The sequence below is a fragment of the Onychomys torridus genome, chromosome 10 (genome assembly GCF_903995425.1).
Source record: "Onychomys torridus chromosome 10, mOncTor1.1, whole genome shotgun sequence".
NCBI lineage: Eukaryota > Metazoa > Chordata > Mammalia > Rodentia > Cricetidae > Onychomys > Onychomys torridus.
In genome coordinates, this window is record NC_050452.1 from 26,915,609 (window position 1) to 26,932,619 (window position 17,011).

Below are 17,011 nucleotides of genomic sequence, written 5' to 3' on the forward strand. Positions count from 1 at the left end.
TAGAAGGAAGCATGCAGGAATGGGAGGGGGGTGCACAGGAGCAGTCAGCACAGCGGTGAGATGGGAGCCTGTCTGGTCCACTCCTGAGTACCAGGGCCCAGGCTGGAGCCTGCTCACATGGCGGCCTCCACCACTTTGATGCGGGGTGAAGAAAGGAGCAGCTGTTGCTGAGGACAGAGGGGCACAGAGACTCGAGAAAGATGCCACAGTAAATTTACCTCCAACCCCAGAACTTGGAGAATTATGACTTTTCTAGGACACTTCTTGAAAGAAGTTCCAGAAGAATTAACTGTACAAACGAGTTTTCTACCCTTCAGGAGGGTAGTGCATCATCTAAACTCATCTGGAGGGATCCGGCATCAGGGTTAGTCCTTTCACTCAGGAGGCCTCACAAATGCCAAGAACCTGTGACGTGAGGGGTCTAGTAACAACGCCTTTCTTGAAAATTATCTGTGTGTGGGTAAGGGCTCTTTGACATGTGGCAGACAGCCATCAGGCAGGGCACGTCCCAAGCAGAAAACACTGCATGGATGGAGGTCCTTGCTGCTTCAGCTCAGAGCCCAAGAGGGAAGTGAGGCACTGTTTGTGCTTGGTGAGAGGAGACGTGCCCCCAGGAAGCTAATGCTTTCACCGCACTGTCATGAACTGATCAAATGCACTGGGTCCTCTGTCATGTGAGAAAGTGAGCTGCACTACTCACTAGTTTAGTTTATTTCCTGAGATAGAGCCTCACTCTCCTGCCCAGGCTGGCCTTGAACTTGTGGTCATCCTCTTGCCTTACTCTCCCCAGTTCTGTGATTCCGGGCATGAATCACCACACCCGGCGCACTGCAGTTTGCCTGTAATCCCAACAGACTGACACAGGAAGATCGTGAGTTCAGGGCCAGCCTGCGCTATGAGAAGATGAGCAGAACTCTAAATGGACCTCAGATTTTTTTAGTCTTATGGTTATGTGAGGCTACATAGTAAGATCCTGTCTCAAATAATATTCCTATCCCAAAAAACAAACAAAAGTCACAACAAAATACTCCATCGGTGATTCAAATTTAACTGGATATGACTCTGCTCCAAAAGACTGTTTCTAGACACCCGTTTCTCTGGGAAAGGACTCACCATTGACTGCTTCTGGAGGCTACCCAAAGGCAGAGCTCCGAAGATGTGCTCAACAGGGGGCAGGTTTTAAGAAAGGTTGGCCATTCTGGGATGGACAATGCTTGATACAAGGCTCTGGAATGTCAACTTAAAAAAACAAAAACCAAAAAAACCCCCTAACCCTTGGATCATTATTGACAAAATTTGAATCTACTACCAAGCTCTAAGAACAAAATAGCCTTGACAATTATCTGAAAGGTTTTCAAGAAAAATTTATTTTTCATAAATTAATTCATGTAACAGTGGGCATGTAGAGTCACAAACTATCAAACAGAAAAGGAACTGTAGGGGCATCACGTACACCAACATTACCAAAGATGGACACATTTCACTGAACTATTAGCCATGATAATATAGGAATACTTGGGACAGCAACTCACTGGCCCAGATCCCAGCTCAAGGGGGTCTCTTGTTGAGAATTCAAATCCAATTCAACTCTAGACGGTCTTGTAAAGACAGAACAAGCCTCAAATCCCAGCACAACTGTGCTGGATGGTGGCTATGAGGACCCCAGCTTCACAATCAAGATAGCTTTTGCTGCTCAATGTGTGCTAAAAGGGAATATTAATTGAGATGTGAACAAAACTAAGGCTCCCTTCCTAGCCAGTTCTATCCAGAAGTTCAGTTCAGGAAAGCAGCCCTCTCCTGACGGAATCCAGGTGAGGACATTCCACATCTCTGGCCAATCATTCATGCTTTGGATACAGCCACCCATAATGTGGTCATTAAAAAGGCCCTTTTCATGATACCGGGGAAAAGCTATCGAAATAAACAAGGGGGTTAAAGACAGCACCAACTGCATACTCCCCTCCTCTCGGGTCCAGGAGGGAAGCATCACAACCTAAAAGTTGGTCTTGCACAGATCTCAATGCACACGGTACAGAGGAGATGGAGCCGCAGCCTGGAGATCAAGGGCTGTGTCCACTTAGCTGCACTGCAGCCCTGGCCCTCTGCCACAGACCTGCAGACTTGCTGCTGTTCTTAGCCTGGCGGGCAGGGGATATGCCCCAGGGGAAGGATGCCCACAGAGTGGGATCAAGAATTGACCTCAGGTTGGCTCTGGAGCCCTCACAAAAGACCCTTTCAGGCAAAATTGTGAAAAAAAAAAAAAAAAAAAAAGAAAAGAAAAAAAAGTCATGATTTTCACAGCTCTTGGAGGAGCACAAAGTTTAGGATTCACAGCATGAGTTTCTGAGCTCTTCAGGCTCAAGTAAGGCAAAAGCTACCTATCTTCCTACTGCAACCCCCTCTCAGTCAGCTCTTCCGGTAAGGGCAGCGGGAAGACAGACACAATCGGCTTTAACAGGCGATGAGGTACATGTAGACGAGTGGAGAGACAAGGCTGGACGGGACCGCGGGAGGAAAAGGAGAGAGGCACTAATGGGAGGGAGGCGGCCGCTACAGCTGGAAACTGAGAGAGACGGCAAAGGGGCAGGCTGAAATCCGGCTGGACCCGAGACCTCTCCTCTCTCCCCACAACCTAACTTCTGGAGGGGAGCTCTATCAAGTTGTGCTTAACGGCAACTTCCATCACTTGAGCTGGGAACACCCATCCTCAGAAACTTTACCCACTCCCATGACATAACAGAGTTGTAGTTCCAGCAGGTGACAGGCCAACCACCAAGAGCTCCCATCATAGTCAGAGGCCACGGGTTCTGAGGACACTGATGTGTCCCTGAGGCTGGCTGACTGATGTGAAACTGGCTGAGTATGGACTGCCCCAGTGAGTCACCATTTCTCGAGTGGAAGAGCCTTTGTCAAGGGAAGGCCAAGAACTGCAATTTCCCTCCTACATTGCCAGGCAGGACGGAGCTGGGTCTCTCCAGTCCTGCCAACAGTCCGGGCCAGTGCTCCCAGCCTTCCAGTGCCACACTTGTCCTGGACGAATTCTGAAGGCCTGTCATGCTGCCGGTGCCACAGCTGTGCACACCTCATCCTTCCGTCTCCTGGGTGACCCTGGTGGTGAAACTGGCGAATGGCTTGTTTACCGCCTCCTAGCTTACAGCGTCTAATGCACAGTCTTAGATGGACCTGTGGCACGGGGTCCCTCGTTCCATCCCCTGCAGTAACACGACAGGTGCAGAAGCTCAGAGTATCTAAGACTCTGCCCCGGGGAGGGAGAGGTATTGAGGGCAGCACAGGTCACATCTGTCTGGTCTGGGCAACATGGGCAAAACAGGAGGGGCCGCACACGTCACTGAGGACCAGTGTGCAAACTGGCCTGCACTCTTCTAATCCTACAGGGTCATGACCTTTAAAACCTCCAGACAAGCAGCTGTGTGTTAACTTATGTAACAGCTGAGGTGGTGAAGGTCATGGTATGGTTTCCCTCTGCTCATATTTATTTTTCTCTTCCAGTGTGGCCCAGACCATCAACCTACAAGGGAAAGGCACATGAAGACCTCAAACCGGCACCCCGTCTCCCTAGCCACTGACATCGGAGAGTGAAAGAAGCCTAGGAGTGCTGGCTAACCTTCCAGCACAGCACCACTCGCTCTTCTCTGCAGACAGTCAGGGAACAGCCCTGGACCAGCCTGGAGGCTGGAAGAGGTGACCAGTGTCCAGTGGCTGGGCTGAGCATCTTGCTTACTGCCAGCCAAGGATGCTAACTATCTGAATGCCAGCAGTCGGGGAGGTGCAGAGGGTGGGAGAGAGTGGAAAAGACAAGGAGAGGATGGAGCACGCACAGTGAGGGCACAGCGGGAAGATGAGCTTTGTGGGGCTGCTGCTCAGACAAGGCAGCCCACTGCCTGCAGACTCCTCGGTACAAACCTAGAAACTGAGCTACTTCCAGCATGCCGACATTTCCATAGGTCTGACAAAGGACCAGAGCACATGGGGCACTCTCAGAGAGCACTGCTCTGGGATTTTGGGATCTTGCTGGAGGAATGGATTACTAGGTCTCATCTACCAATCAACTCTCTCCCACTCCTGAAATAGGCACTCAAGCAGCTGCAAATGCTCGGGGCCAGCCTCTATCACACTGTTCCCAACTTTGTCATATATCAACATTTCAGAGAAAACCACACTCAACCTTAATCTTTTAAAAAATGGTTATGAGAGAGATCTGCTTTTATACATGTCACTAAACAGACATGTGTACGAAGTGGGCAGGACTGAGAAGGAGGATGAAAAAGTGCTTCCTCTAATGAGCTACATGAGAAGCTGGCACGGGGAGGGACTGCCTGAAACACATGAATGGGAACACTCCCCCCATCCATGTGCTGATCAAATGCCTGTCACATATTCTCTTAAGACATGTATTGTCTTTCTCCTTAATGTCTTACAAAGTGTTTTAAAATCACATTTAAAGACCCCAAACATGCAGCAATAATACAAAAACAAAAAAGAAAAAAATGAAAAATAACACCACAACATTAAAAAGTGCAACTTACGTGGGGCCTGGACGGGCTCCTCTGGCACTGGTGACCCGCAGTCACAGAAGGGAGAAAAGATGGGGAGAAGCCACAAACACACAAACACACACATTCTCTCAGACCAGAGATCAGGAAACACACCAGTTCATCCTTCTCAATCACTGAAAAGAGCTGGTGAGAACACACAGGCCAGGTGACCAGCTGTCCCCCCAGGCCACGTTTCTAAGTCTTGGTCGAGCAGCACCATAAACAGAGAGGAACTTTCATGTGGATGCACAAACACCGAGTCCTTAGATTCCTAGTGTTGCTTAAGATGTGGGGCTACTTCCACGTGTGATGGGAGAGACGGGAAGGAAGTGGCCTGATGTCATTCAGGACCATTCCCAGGAGAAAGGGAGCATTCCTGAGGCTCTATACTCAGCAGTAGAATTAGAGGACCCTTCTTCACCAGCTTCTAAAAAGGCTGCACCTTGAAATAAGTAAAAATTCACGGACCAGGCATTGTAAGTGGTTTGGGCACAGGGTAAAATCAGGGAACCTCTTCCAGGGAGGTCTGAAAAGATTCAAAATGGAGACCCTGCAGTGTTCTCAGCAGCTTACAGACTGCTCCTGCTCCTCCTCCTTGGCAAAGAAAGTCTCCAGTTCCAGCAGCTTCTGAATCAAAAGCGCATCCAGCTCTTGAGTCTGCAGAGCCGCCTTCTGGGCCCTTGTGAAGCTGCCCCCCAGCTTCACTTTACCTCGAGCTCGTCTCTTTCGGGGGACAGTAAAATCCTGGAATTCCAGAACACGCTTCCTTTTCTGCTGGCTGACAGAGATCAGTGTACCATTTCGTTCTTTGGGTTCCTCAAAGATGGTTTCTAAACACCTGAGGATAGAGCACAACTCAGAATCACTGACAGGTGGACTCACAGAGCCCGTCTGGGTCACCACGCCAGCCAAAAGCTGCCTGCACTGACTCCCAACTTGACTGTTTCCTGTGGCCAGCATCTATTTCTATGCACCGGGAAAAGCACAAGTTTTATAAATATGTGCACAAAGTGAAAAAAGTTCAAACTGAAGGGTAAACATCAAAATTAAGACTAGTTTCTCACTCCAAAATGTATAATACTGGTAACTGCTAGTTTTGTGTATGTTCTCCAAAGCTAATATGTAGACACATTTAAGTAACATAGTAGTCGATACTGGGCAAACAGCAAACCTTTTGTCACAGCCCAGGCTGGCCTCAAACTCCCTATGTAGCTAAAGATGACCCTAAATTGCTGACTACCTTACCTCTGCCTCCCAACTGTATTAATTATAGGCATACTAATCTACCATACCAGGCTCCAGACAGTAAACCTTCTAAACTCTGTGAGCCATATCTACCACACATTTGTTTTGAGTTTTCCTTTTGTGAACAAAGCTATTAGTTCACGGCTGAGGACATAGAACATTTGTCTAGCACACATGAGGGCCTGAGTTACAATACCAACATGTTTTGTTGTTGTTGTTTTGTTTTTGCTTTTTAGTTTTTTAAGGACAGGGTTTCTTTGTGTAGCCCTGGCTGTCTTAGAACTCATTCTGTAGACCAGTTTGGCCTTGAACCCAAAGATGTACCTGCCTCCGCCTCCTCAGACTAAAGGTGTGTGCCATCTCTGCCCAGCTTTCAGCATGGTCTTTAAAAAAATAAAAGGAAAGTTAGGCCAGGCTGTGGAGGCACACACCTTTAATCTGAGCACTCAGGAGGGACAGAGACAGGTGAATCTCTGAGTTGGAGGCCAGCCTGGTCTACAGAGCAAGTTTTAGGACGGCTGGGACTACACATATCAACCCTGTCTCAAAACTAACCAAACAACAAAAAAAGGAAAGTCAGGTATGGTGATGCAAGTCTATAATCCCAACTACCGAGGAGGCTGAAGTAGGGTTGTTGAGTTTGCAGACAAGCCTTGAGTAGACCTACACATCTCCAATAGTAGCAAACAGCACGCACAGTCCTGCACGTGGGCTCCTCTTACCTATGAAAGACCCCCAAGCTTGTTTTCATTTAATACAACACTGATTCATTTTCAACAGCTATGCATTATATTTCATTACGAAAACGAACCAAAGTTGAATGAAAACACTAGGAAAGGACACTTGCAGCTGTTTTCAATTCTTTCCTATTACTTAGCAATGCTGCAATGCATATTCACCTATAAAAATGCCTTCTAGGCAGAGCCCATGCACAAAATCCTGGGATAAAATACCAGGACTCTCTTCCTTTATCCCAGACAAAACAGTCAATAACGGTCACTGCTTCGAACTGAATTTAGACACAAAGGTGGCCAAGTGACAAGCCCAAATACTTGGGCTTGAAATCATGGTTGGAAACAGTAATTAAGAGCCCAGGCAAAGCTAACCAGTGTATTCAGCACAACACAGGTGCCAGGTAAATAGGCATCTATGACTACCGAATCTCACAAACACTTCTTTTCTATCAAATCACTGGCCCTGATTCAAGGAATTGGAACCCAAACCCCAATTCTAGCTATTTCTAAAGCCCAATACTGGGCTGGACATGGGGGCACCTTTAATCCCAGAGCTCTCCAGAGGGAGAGGCAGGTAGATCTGTGAAATTTAGGCTAGCCAAGCCTGCATAATGAGATTGCCTCACAAAAAAACTTGAACAACAAAATCCCACCCCATACCAGGGAGAGCTGAAGAGAAATGTCCAAGTGAGAAAGGTTAGAGGCATCAACCATTCTAACACCACCCCCTTACCCCAGCCACAGGAATTACCTGTTTGCAGGAGGAGACTTGTAATTCTTGTTTGTATATATTTCTTCTAAACTAAACTCTTTCTTCTTTAACCTGAGAAGAGAAAAAAAGAATTCTTCATGCCTGCTTTCACTCACACATTCCTTGAAGTTGAAAAGTCAAAACCCTATTCATCTCGTTCCTGGTTGTCAGAGCTGTGGATGGAACTCAGGCCCCTAGCCCACCAGGTAAATACTCTACTACAGTTCCACACCAGCGGTCTGCCTTAATTGATGGTTTTCTCTTGTTCACTTTGGGTTCTGAGACAAGGTCTCATTAGGTAGTCCTAACTGTCAGACACTCCTGCCTCCTCTGGAAGTGCTGGGGTTATAAACCCGAGCCTGTGGTGCCTAGCTGCTCGCTCTCGATCGGGAATGCTGGGCTGCATGAATGCTGCCAAGTGCTCTACCACTGACCCAGCCATTCATTGTTTGTTTTTTAAAGTATTCTTATTCATGGCTTGGAAATTGTAAGTTCCAGTGGCTGGCAAGAATTTAGTGAACACAATAAACTTTTGCTGGGTTTGTTTTTATTCTATTATTTTTAAAAAATTATTTAATGTATGTGTGTTTTTGCCTGCATGTACAACTATGCACTATGTGCCTGTCTGGTGCCTGAGAAGTCAAAAGTGGGTATGAATTCCCCAGAACTGGAGGTACAGTTGGGAGGCTCCGCGTGGGTGCTGACAATTGAAGTCATTTGCAAGCATAGTCAAGGCTTTTAACAACTGAGTCATCTCTCTAGCCCTTCAAGAGAAAAAAAAAAAAAAATTTTTTTTTTTTTGAGACAGGGTTTCTCTGTGCAGCTCTGGCTGTCCTAAACCTTACTCTGTGGACCAGGCTGGCCTCACACTCACAGAGATCCACCTGCCTCTGCTTCCTGAGTGCTGGGATTAAAGGCATTAGCCACCAAATCTGGCCCTAAATCTTGTAACACATTTTATTTTTGAACAAGTAAGATGGCTCAGAGTGTCTTCTGATTTCAGATGCACACCAAAGCATGTGTATGCCCACACCCAAAATAAATAAATGTAGAATAATTTTTCAGTTATATTTTCCTTGGAAACAAGGTCATGTTATGTTGCCTGGGGTGGCCTCAAGCACCTCCAAGCTGTCACCTCTGAAGGGGATGAACTATAAGCATGAGTCACTCTACATGCTGGTTTTCCTTTCTATGTGTATGTGATGAGGGTCCCACCAGGGCCTTACACACACTAGACAAATGCTCTTCGGAAAATGTTTCATTATGTGATCCAGACTGGTCTCAGACTTTACACTGATGTATTTATGTGTACATGTGTGTTTGCATACTTGCCTGTGTGTGCCACAGCATGTGTGTTGAGGGAAGTCAGGGGATACCTTGTGTCAGTTTTCTCTTTCTATGTGGATCCTAGAAACTGAATGCAGTTCATCAGGTTCATTTACCATCTTGCTGACCTTACTAAACTTGTTTATTACTTCTAATGCATGCGTGTGTGAAGGCTGCAGGACCACCATGGGTGTTATCCCCAGGAAGCCTGTCCACCTATTTTCAGAAATGATCTCAGCTCACTGATTAGGCTAGACTGTCTGGCCTGTGAGCCCTAGGGATCCTTGTTTCCAACTTGTTCACCTTAGGAATTCTAAGTATTATCACCAGACCTGGCATATTTTTATCTGGGTCCTGGGGCTTGAACTTGTGTACTTGTGATTGCAAGCAAGCAACTTACTGACAGATTCTTTTCCCTAAGACTAGCCTCAAGATTTTGATTACATCAACCTAGTGCTGAAATTATAGGTATAAGCAGGGTTTCTCTGTGTAATAGTCCTGGCTGTCCTGGAACTCACTCTTTAGACCAGGCTAGCCTCCAACTACCTCTGCCCCCAAGTGCTGAGATTAAAGGCATGCACCACCACCATCAGGTGAGTAATGTCTTTTTTTAGCAATGACTTAAATACTCTATTGTCTGGATGTACATGCTTAACCAGTCCCTCCTAAAGTAAATGCTGCTCACCTCCAGGTTTGGGAAGTTATAAATAAACCTGATGTAAATGTGTGTGAAGTTTTTCGGTATATACCTTCTCAACTTATGGACACAAATCCAAGGAATATGACCGCTGCAATGTGTGGTTAGAGTATTTTTAGTTCTGTAAGAAACTGCATGCTCCCAAGCAATAAAGTCAAGTTCTTGCTGCTCCAAGGCCCAGCTAGCATTAGTGCTGCACCTTGTCCTTACTTTAGGGTGCAACTCCCTAGTAACACACAACACCCAGTGCCTTTCAGGTGTGTATTTCCTGTCTGTTTCCTCTTTGACAAGATGTCAGTTCAGGAACTTTGCCCATTTTTGAACGGGGCTGCTCATTTTCTTACTGAGTTTTAAGAGTTCTTTGTGGCCTGAGGATAAAACTCAAAGGAATGGATCTTGCCTGGTCATGCAATAAAGGCTTGGGTTTAATCCCAAAGCACCACTGGACAAAGAGAGAGAGAGAGAGAACAGTTGCATATTTTGGATTCCTTACTTGGATTCCTTAAACTGGATGCATATTTTTCTCCCAGCTTGTAGTCTTCTAATTATCTATTAACCATCTACCTATCTATTTACCAATCAATCTACCTATCTCTCTCTCCATCCAGCTACCCACCCACCCATCCATCCATCCTTCCTTCTATCCACCCACCCTTCCTTCCATCCACCCACCCACCCACCCACCCACCAACCCACCCATCCATCCATCCATCCATCCATCCATCCATCCATCCATCCATCCATCATTTATCATCTACTTAACTACCAATCAAACAGATCTGGCTATAAAAGCTAAGGCTAGCCTCAAACTTAAGAGCCTCCTGCAAGTCTCGTAAACGCTGGATTACTGGCATGTGCCACCATGCCAGCTACTGTGCATTTACTTTTCTGGCAGTGGTATTTGATGGGGGACAAACAAAGGCTAATTTTCCTGAAATTCAATGATATTATTGTTCAGAAATGTAGTGTCATAAGCAAAAGGCCACAGCCTACTCAGATTCATGCAGATTGATACCTATGCTTGCTTGTTTTTATTGTTGTAGTACCTACAATTAGAACTTTGGTTTGAGTTCACTTTTGTACATGGAAATCCAATTTTACACATAGCAACATAGCACCACTTGTTAGAAAGATTCACCTCCCCACTGAGTAGCCATGACGCTTCTGTTGAAATCAACTGATTTCTAGATGTGTACTTTGGATTCTCGCTATCTCATCACTTCAGAAATCTACCCTTAGGTTACTACTACACTGTCTTGATTACTGTAGTTTTATCTAATTCTGTGTATTTTTATAGTAAAATCTCAAGAGCATGACAACTGCCCAAGCTGCCCTTAAACTCTGCTTCAATGTCTAGAGCTGGGATTATAGGTATGTGCCAGACCATGCTTGGCCATTTCAACTATTTTAAATTTAAATGTTTATTTTTGGGATGTGTATATGGTACACACACATGGACTGTGTTGGTATATATTCATACCTGGGCATGCAGAAGCTAGAGGAGGTCTCCCTTTATTTCTGTTCACCTTATTCCTTTCAGACAAGATCTCTCAAAAGAGACAGATGGCCAGGCATTAAGAGTACTTGTTTCTCTTCCAGGACTCAGGTTCCATTTCCAGCACCCATATGGTGGCTCACAACTGTCTCTAACTCCAGTTCCTGGGAATTCTGATGCCCTCTTCTCTTCTCTGCAGACATTGCATGCACATGGCACACATACACACATGGAGGCTAAACATTCACATACATAACTTAAAAAAAAAAAAAAAAATTTTTTTTTTTTTGAGCTGAGGATCGAACCCAGGGCCTTGTGCTTGCTAGGCAAGCACTCTACCACTGAGCTAAATCCCCAACCTCCACACACATCATTTTTAAAAACTTTAAAAGGACAAGATCTCTCTCTGAACTGGAAGCTTACTATCTGGGGTAGGGTATACAGCTATCCAGTGAATCTCTGACATTACAAGCATGTGTAGCCAAGTTCAATTTTATAAATGGGTGCTTGTTATTGAACTCAGGTCCTCATGCTTGAACAGCAAGTGGTGTTAGTCACTAAGTTATTTTCCCAATAAACTCCATATGTAGTAAGTTTAAAATAAATCAGTGTGAAGCATCTACTCTGGTCCTTCAAGACTGTTTCAACTATTTCTCTCTCTCTCTCTTTCTTTTTTTTTTCCAAGACAGAGTTTTTCTGTGTAGTTTTGGAGCCTGTCCTGGAACTCGCTCTATAGACCAGATTGGCCTCGAACTCACAGAAATCCACCTGCCTCTGCTTTCCCAGTGCTGAGATTAAAGGTGTACACCACTACTGCCCAGCTAAGACCTCAAACTTTTGATCTCCCTGGTGCTGGGATGAGATGTGCACAAAACGTACCACTAAGGACTAAGCCTAGAGCTTTGTGTATGACAGGCAATCCCCACCTTCATTTTAAAAATTTTTATTATTAAGAAATTTTCTATTCATTTTATATACCAACCACAGATCTCTCTCCCCTCCCACCCCCTAGATAAATCTTTTCTTTCTTTTTTTTTTTTAAAGGACTTACTTATTTGTTGTGTATACAGTGTTCTGCCTGCACACCAGAAGAGGGCAGAAAGGGCACCAGACCTCATTATAGATGGTTAGCCACCATGTGGTTGCTGGGAATTGAACTCAGGACCTCTGAAAGAACAGCCAGTGCTCTTAACCTCTGAGCCATCTCTCCAGTCCAATCCCCCACCTTCATAACCAGCCCAATCCTAACTCCTTTTGTAGTATGTCTGTTTAGAAATGCCCTGAAATATTGCTTTGAACATATCAGGAAATTAGCACAGTATACACTTGAGAACATTTTCCCAAAATAGAACTCAGGAGTATAGCCACCAAGAAAACTGATTACTCTTTTGTCTCTTGATTTCAATAAAAATAAATTAAGAGTTTCAACATATGAAATACGGAGGCTTCAAACATTCAGGTGATAAGGTGATGGAGGAACATTCATTGATGAGCAGTGGGACACTTCCTCTGCAGTCAGAGTAAGACATACTACAAGGGTTTTTATGTTTTGCCCAAATGTACATATGTAAACCATATGCATATAGTGCCCAAAGAGACCAAAAGAGGGCAGATTCCCTGGAACCAGGGTTAAGAAAAATGGTGGGCTGTTATGTGGGTGCTAAGAACCCAGCCCAGGTCTTCCATAAGAGTAACAAGTGTTCTTAACAGCTGAGCCATTTCTCTAGTCTATTTTTTTAACTATATGTGTACCTGTTGGGGTGTGCATGTATGAGCATGGGTCTGAGGATTTTAGAAGATCCCTGGGGGCTGGAGTTACAGGTGGTTGTGGGTAACATGATGTGGATGCTGAGATCAAAAAGTACAAATCCTTTCCTGCTGAGCCATCTCTCCAGTCTCCAGTTTAATTTACAATAAAACAAAAATCCTCCAAAGTAACTGTAACACTTAGAGTACTTCTTACAGCTTTGCAGGGTCCCTTTCATAAACCAGGTGCTCATAACCTTGTCAGCGGGCTTTCAGACACACTGTTCTATTCTCTTGGTTCACCTGTCCACCTGTTCTTTTGCCAATTTGTTTTTCTATTTTAGAGATCTTTTTATTAGCATATATTAGTTAAGCACATTATTAGGGTTCATTATAACTAGTAACCTTTCCACCCCCCTCCCCTTTTCTTTTTGGTTATCCGAGACAGGGTTTCTCTGTGTAGTTTTGGTGCCTGTCCTGGATCTCGCTCTTTAGACCAGGCTGGCCTTGAACTCAGAGATCCGCTTGGCTTTGCTTCCCCAGTGCTAAAATTAAAGAAGTGTGCCACCATTGCCTAGCAAAGTTTTTTTGTTTGTTTGTTTGTTTTTCGAGACAGGGTTTCTCTGTGTAGGTTTGCGCCTTTCCTGGAACTCACTGTGGAGACCAGGCTGGCCTCGAACTCACAGAGATCTGCCTGCCTCTGCCTCCCGAGTGCTGGGATTAAGGGTGTGCACCACCACCGCCTGGCTAGCAAAGACTTATTTACTCATGTATTTTATATATACAGCAGAATAAGGAATCTGATCCCATTACAAATGGTTGTGAGCTACCATGTGGTTGCTGGGGATGGAACTCAGGACCTCTGGAAGCTCTTAACCACTGAGCCATCTCTCCAGCCACTGAAAATCTTTTATCTTTATAATTACTCTGTGCTGTACTCTCAAGAAATCTTTAAAAAAAAATTTTTTTTTGAAAAAGAAAATGTGGTACATTTACACAATGGAGTATTACTCAGCTGCAAAAAAGAACAATGACATGAAATCTGCAGTCAAATGGATGGAACTAGAAAAAAAATCATTCTGACTGAGGTAACTCAGACTCACAAACAGTATGTACTCACTCATAAGTGGATACTAGGTGTAAGCAATGATAACCAGACTATAGTCCATTTAGCTCTAGAGAAGCTAGGTAACAAGGAAGACCCTAAGACCCTAAGATGGACACATGGATCTCCCTGGGAAGGGGAAATAGATGAGATCTCCTGGGTAAACTGGGGGCAAAGGGGTGGGGGGAGGGTGGTAGCGGGGAGGGGATGGAGGATGAGAACATGAGGGAACAGGATGGTTGAGCAGGGGGAGGGGCGAAGTGGAGAGCAAAGCAAGAGATACCATGATAGAAGGAGCCGCCTAATGCTAGAGCAATTCCCAGGAATCCACAAGGCTCACCCCAGCTAAGACTCCTAGCAATAGTGGAGAGGCTGCCTGAACTGGCCTTCCCCTGTAATCAGATTGGTGAATACCCTGTCATCACAGAGTCTTCATCCTAACTAAAGGAAGCAGATGCAGAGATTCACAGCCAAGCACTGGGCCAAGCTTTGGGAGTCCAGTCAGAGAAAGGGAAGGATTATATGAGGGGGGTGGGGGGTGGGGTGTCAAGGTCATGATGGAGAAACCTACAGAGACAACTGAACTAAGCTCATGGGAACTCACAAATCTAGACCGACAGCTGTGGAGCCTGCATGGTACCAAACTAGGCTCTCTGCATGAGGGAGACAGTTGTGTAGCTTGGTCTATTTGAAGAGCCCCTGGCAGTGGGATCAGGATCCTTCCCTGGTGCATGAACTGGCTTTGTGTAGCCAATTCCCTATGGTGGGATGCCTTGCTTAGTCTGGATATAGTGGGTAGAGGCTGCCTCAACTTAATGTACCAGGCTCTGTTGACTCCCCATGGGAGGCCTACCCCTTTTGGAGGAGTGGATGGGGGGTCTGGGGGAGGAGCGGTGGGAGGGGGGAACTGTGGTTGGTATGTAAAATGAATAAAAAAAAAAAAAAAAGATTTGTTTATTATGTATACAAGTTTTCTACCTGCATGTATGACTGCAGGCCAGAAGAGGGCACCGGATCTCATTACAGATGGTTGTGAGCCACCATGTGGTTGCTGGGAATTGAACTCAGGACCTCTGGAAGAGCAGTCAGTGTTCTTAACCTCTGAGCCATCCCTCCAGCCCCTTTAAGACTATTGTATAAACACTCATTAGGTGTGGTTTGACACCTGTTCAAAGTTCTCCCATCCCTAATGTCTCCACATCTGTCACCCATCTCGTTTCAGATCTTTACCTCCACATACCAGCTACTGAATAACAGTGCCTGCTGGCTGCTTTGAAGCATGCTGGTTGGTTGTCACTTCCAGGTCAAACTCACATGGCCAATGGTGGCCTTGCCCATTGGTCTATTAAATATCAATATCACCGCTTACCTCTCCCACATCCTTCTTTCTATTGCAGACTGTTTTAGCTCCTCAGGAACACACTTTATAGGCACGCTGGATTCCTCAGACTGCATTAATACCCTAACCCCCACCCACTATGTCCAATCGTTCCCATCTTGATTCTCTACAACACTCAAGTTTACCACTGCCTACCCGCTGAGTGATCTTGGACTTCGTGCCCTGGTGGTCCTTTTTCCAAAACTAGGGGTGGTACCTGGTGAAGAATGCTTGCCAGTTCCCATCACAATGGTTACAGCAGTACGGCATGACAAATGAGCCATTTGGGTCCTACCCTTTCTTGCAGTCTGGGTATAACTGCCGGAGCGGCAGGACTGACTACTTCCAGTGTTCACTGACCACCAGTTTTCCTCTCAGTTCTCCCAGGAACTCCAACCCTTACCCTCCAGGGTCAAATACACTCACTGGCCTCCAGAGTGCTACAAAATTGGCGAGAATAAGATTTACTAACAACATAGAGAGGTGGTCTTTGTTACTTCCTCAGAGAGGAATGTTGCTTCTATTGTCTATTGCCCCCCACTGAAGGTTTGCATCCTTCCTAAATTTAGAGAATTAGAATTGTCTTTTAATTTACTTATAATTACTGTGTGTGCATAATGTGAGTGTGAGGGCATGTGGGGCTCATATCATGCACCTGGAGGTCAGAGAACTTTATGTAGTCAGTTTTCTCCTTCCATCTTAACATGGGTCCGGGAGTAAAAATCAAACTGTCAGGCTTCGTGTCAAACACGCTATTTACCCACAGGGCCATTTCACTCACTAAGGAGTTCATTTCTTTTTATTTTTTAATATTCACTTATTTATTTAATTTTGTGTATGTGTATACACCTGACACATGTAGGAGCCCATGGAGGCTGGAATCACAGGTGGTTGTGAGAACCATGAGTGCTGAGCACGCAACCTGGGCTCTCGGAACAGCAGCCACTGCTCTACCCCCTAAGCCACTTTTCCAGCCCCGATTTATTTTTTGAGACAGTAATTCATATAGCCCAACCTGACCTTGGACTTGGTACACTGCCTAGACTGGTCTCAAATGCCTGATTCCCCACCCACCCCAACCCTGAACTGGTAGGATTATAAGCATACACCATTACATCCAGCCCATTTATATCTTTGTATCCCTAAGGGAATGAAGACATTTCTCTTTATTCTAAATAAACCTCTATTATGGGGGAAAAATTCATTCAACTTTGAAATATCTTACATGCAAGAATTAGCTACAATTTGGGAAAGCAGGACTTATAGACAATTTACAACAGAATTATAAAAACAAAACAGGAGAGATGGCTCAGAGGTTAGAAGCACTTCCAGAGGTCCTGAGTTCAATTCCCAGCAATCATGTGATGACTCACAGCCATCTATAATGAGATCTGGTGCCCTCTCCTGGTGGGAGGCAGAATGTTGTATACATAATAAATAAATAAATCTCTTTATAAAAAAAACTGAATGTGCTTATGAACTAAGACTTGGGACACAGACCTCCCACACATAGATATCTATTAGAAATACTACATTCAGCCTGGCTGTGGTGGAGCATGCCTTTAATCCCAGCACTCAGGAGGTTGAGGCAGGTAGATAGATCTCTATGAGTTCGAGGCCTGCCTGGTCTATACAGTGAGAGTTCCAGGACAGCTAGATCTGTTACCCAGAGAAACCCTGCCTCCAAAAAACCAAAAATAAATAAATAAAAACCACATTCACCTCCCCTTCCAACACAACACTATTCCCTGTTGTAGCAAATCTGTGTCATTACTATATTCTTGTGTTCTGCTGTTTTACTGAGGTCCTGTGTCAAAGACAGAAAACAGTAAATGGCCCTGTGGTTCCACACTTCTTCTCAAGTCTCAACAGAAATTAGTTAAGTTAAATGAAGGTCAAGGGTGCTTTTTCAGATCCTCTCAGGAGCTGGCAAAGTCTTGGGACTTCTTGCACACTTTTTGGAAGCCCAGAGGTCATT

General features: G+C 45.1%; 1 protein-coding gene across 1 annotated transcript in view; it reads right to left on the reverse strand.

Moving 5' to 3' along the window:
* Window positions 1-1,344: 1,344 nt before the first annotated feature.
* Window positions 1,345-17,011, reverse strand: part of Prr14l (proline rich 14 like) — a 73,422-nt gene continuing 57,755 nt past the window's right edge. The window contains exons 9-10 of the mRNA XM_036200493.1: window positions 7,287-7,358; window positions 1,345-5,394 (exon numbers count right to left, since the gene is read on the reverse strand). Coding sequence (XP_036056386.1) covers window positions 5,118-5,394; window positions 7,287-7,358 — 349 coding nt within the window. The 3' untranslated portion in view covers window positions 1,345-5,117. The remainder of the gene's footprint in view (window positions 5,395-7,286; window positions 7,359-17,011) is intronic.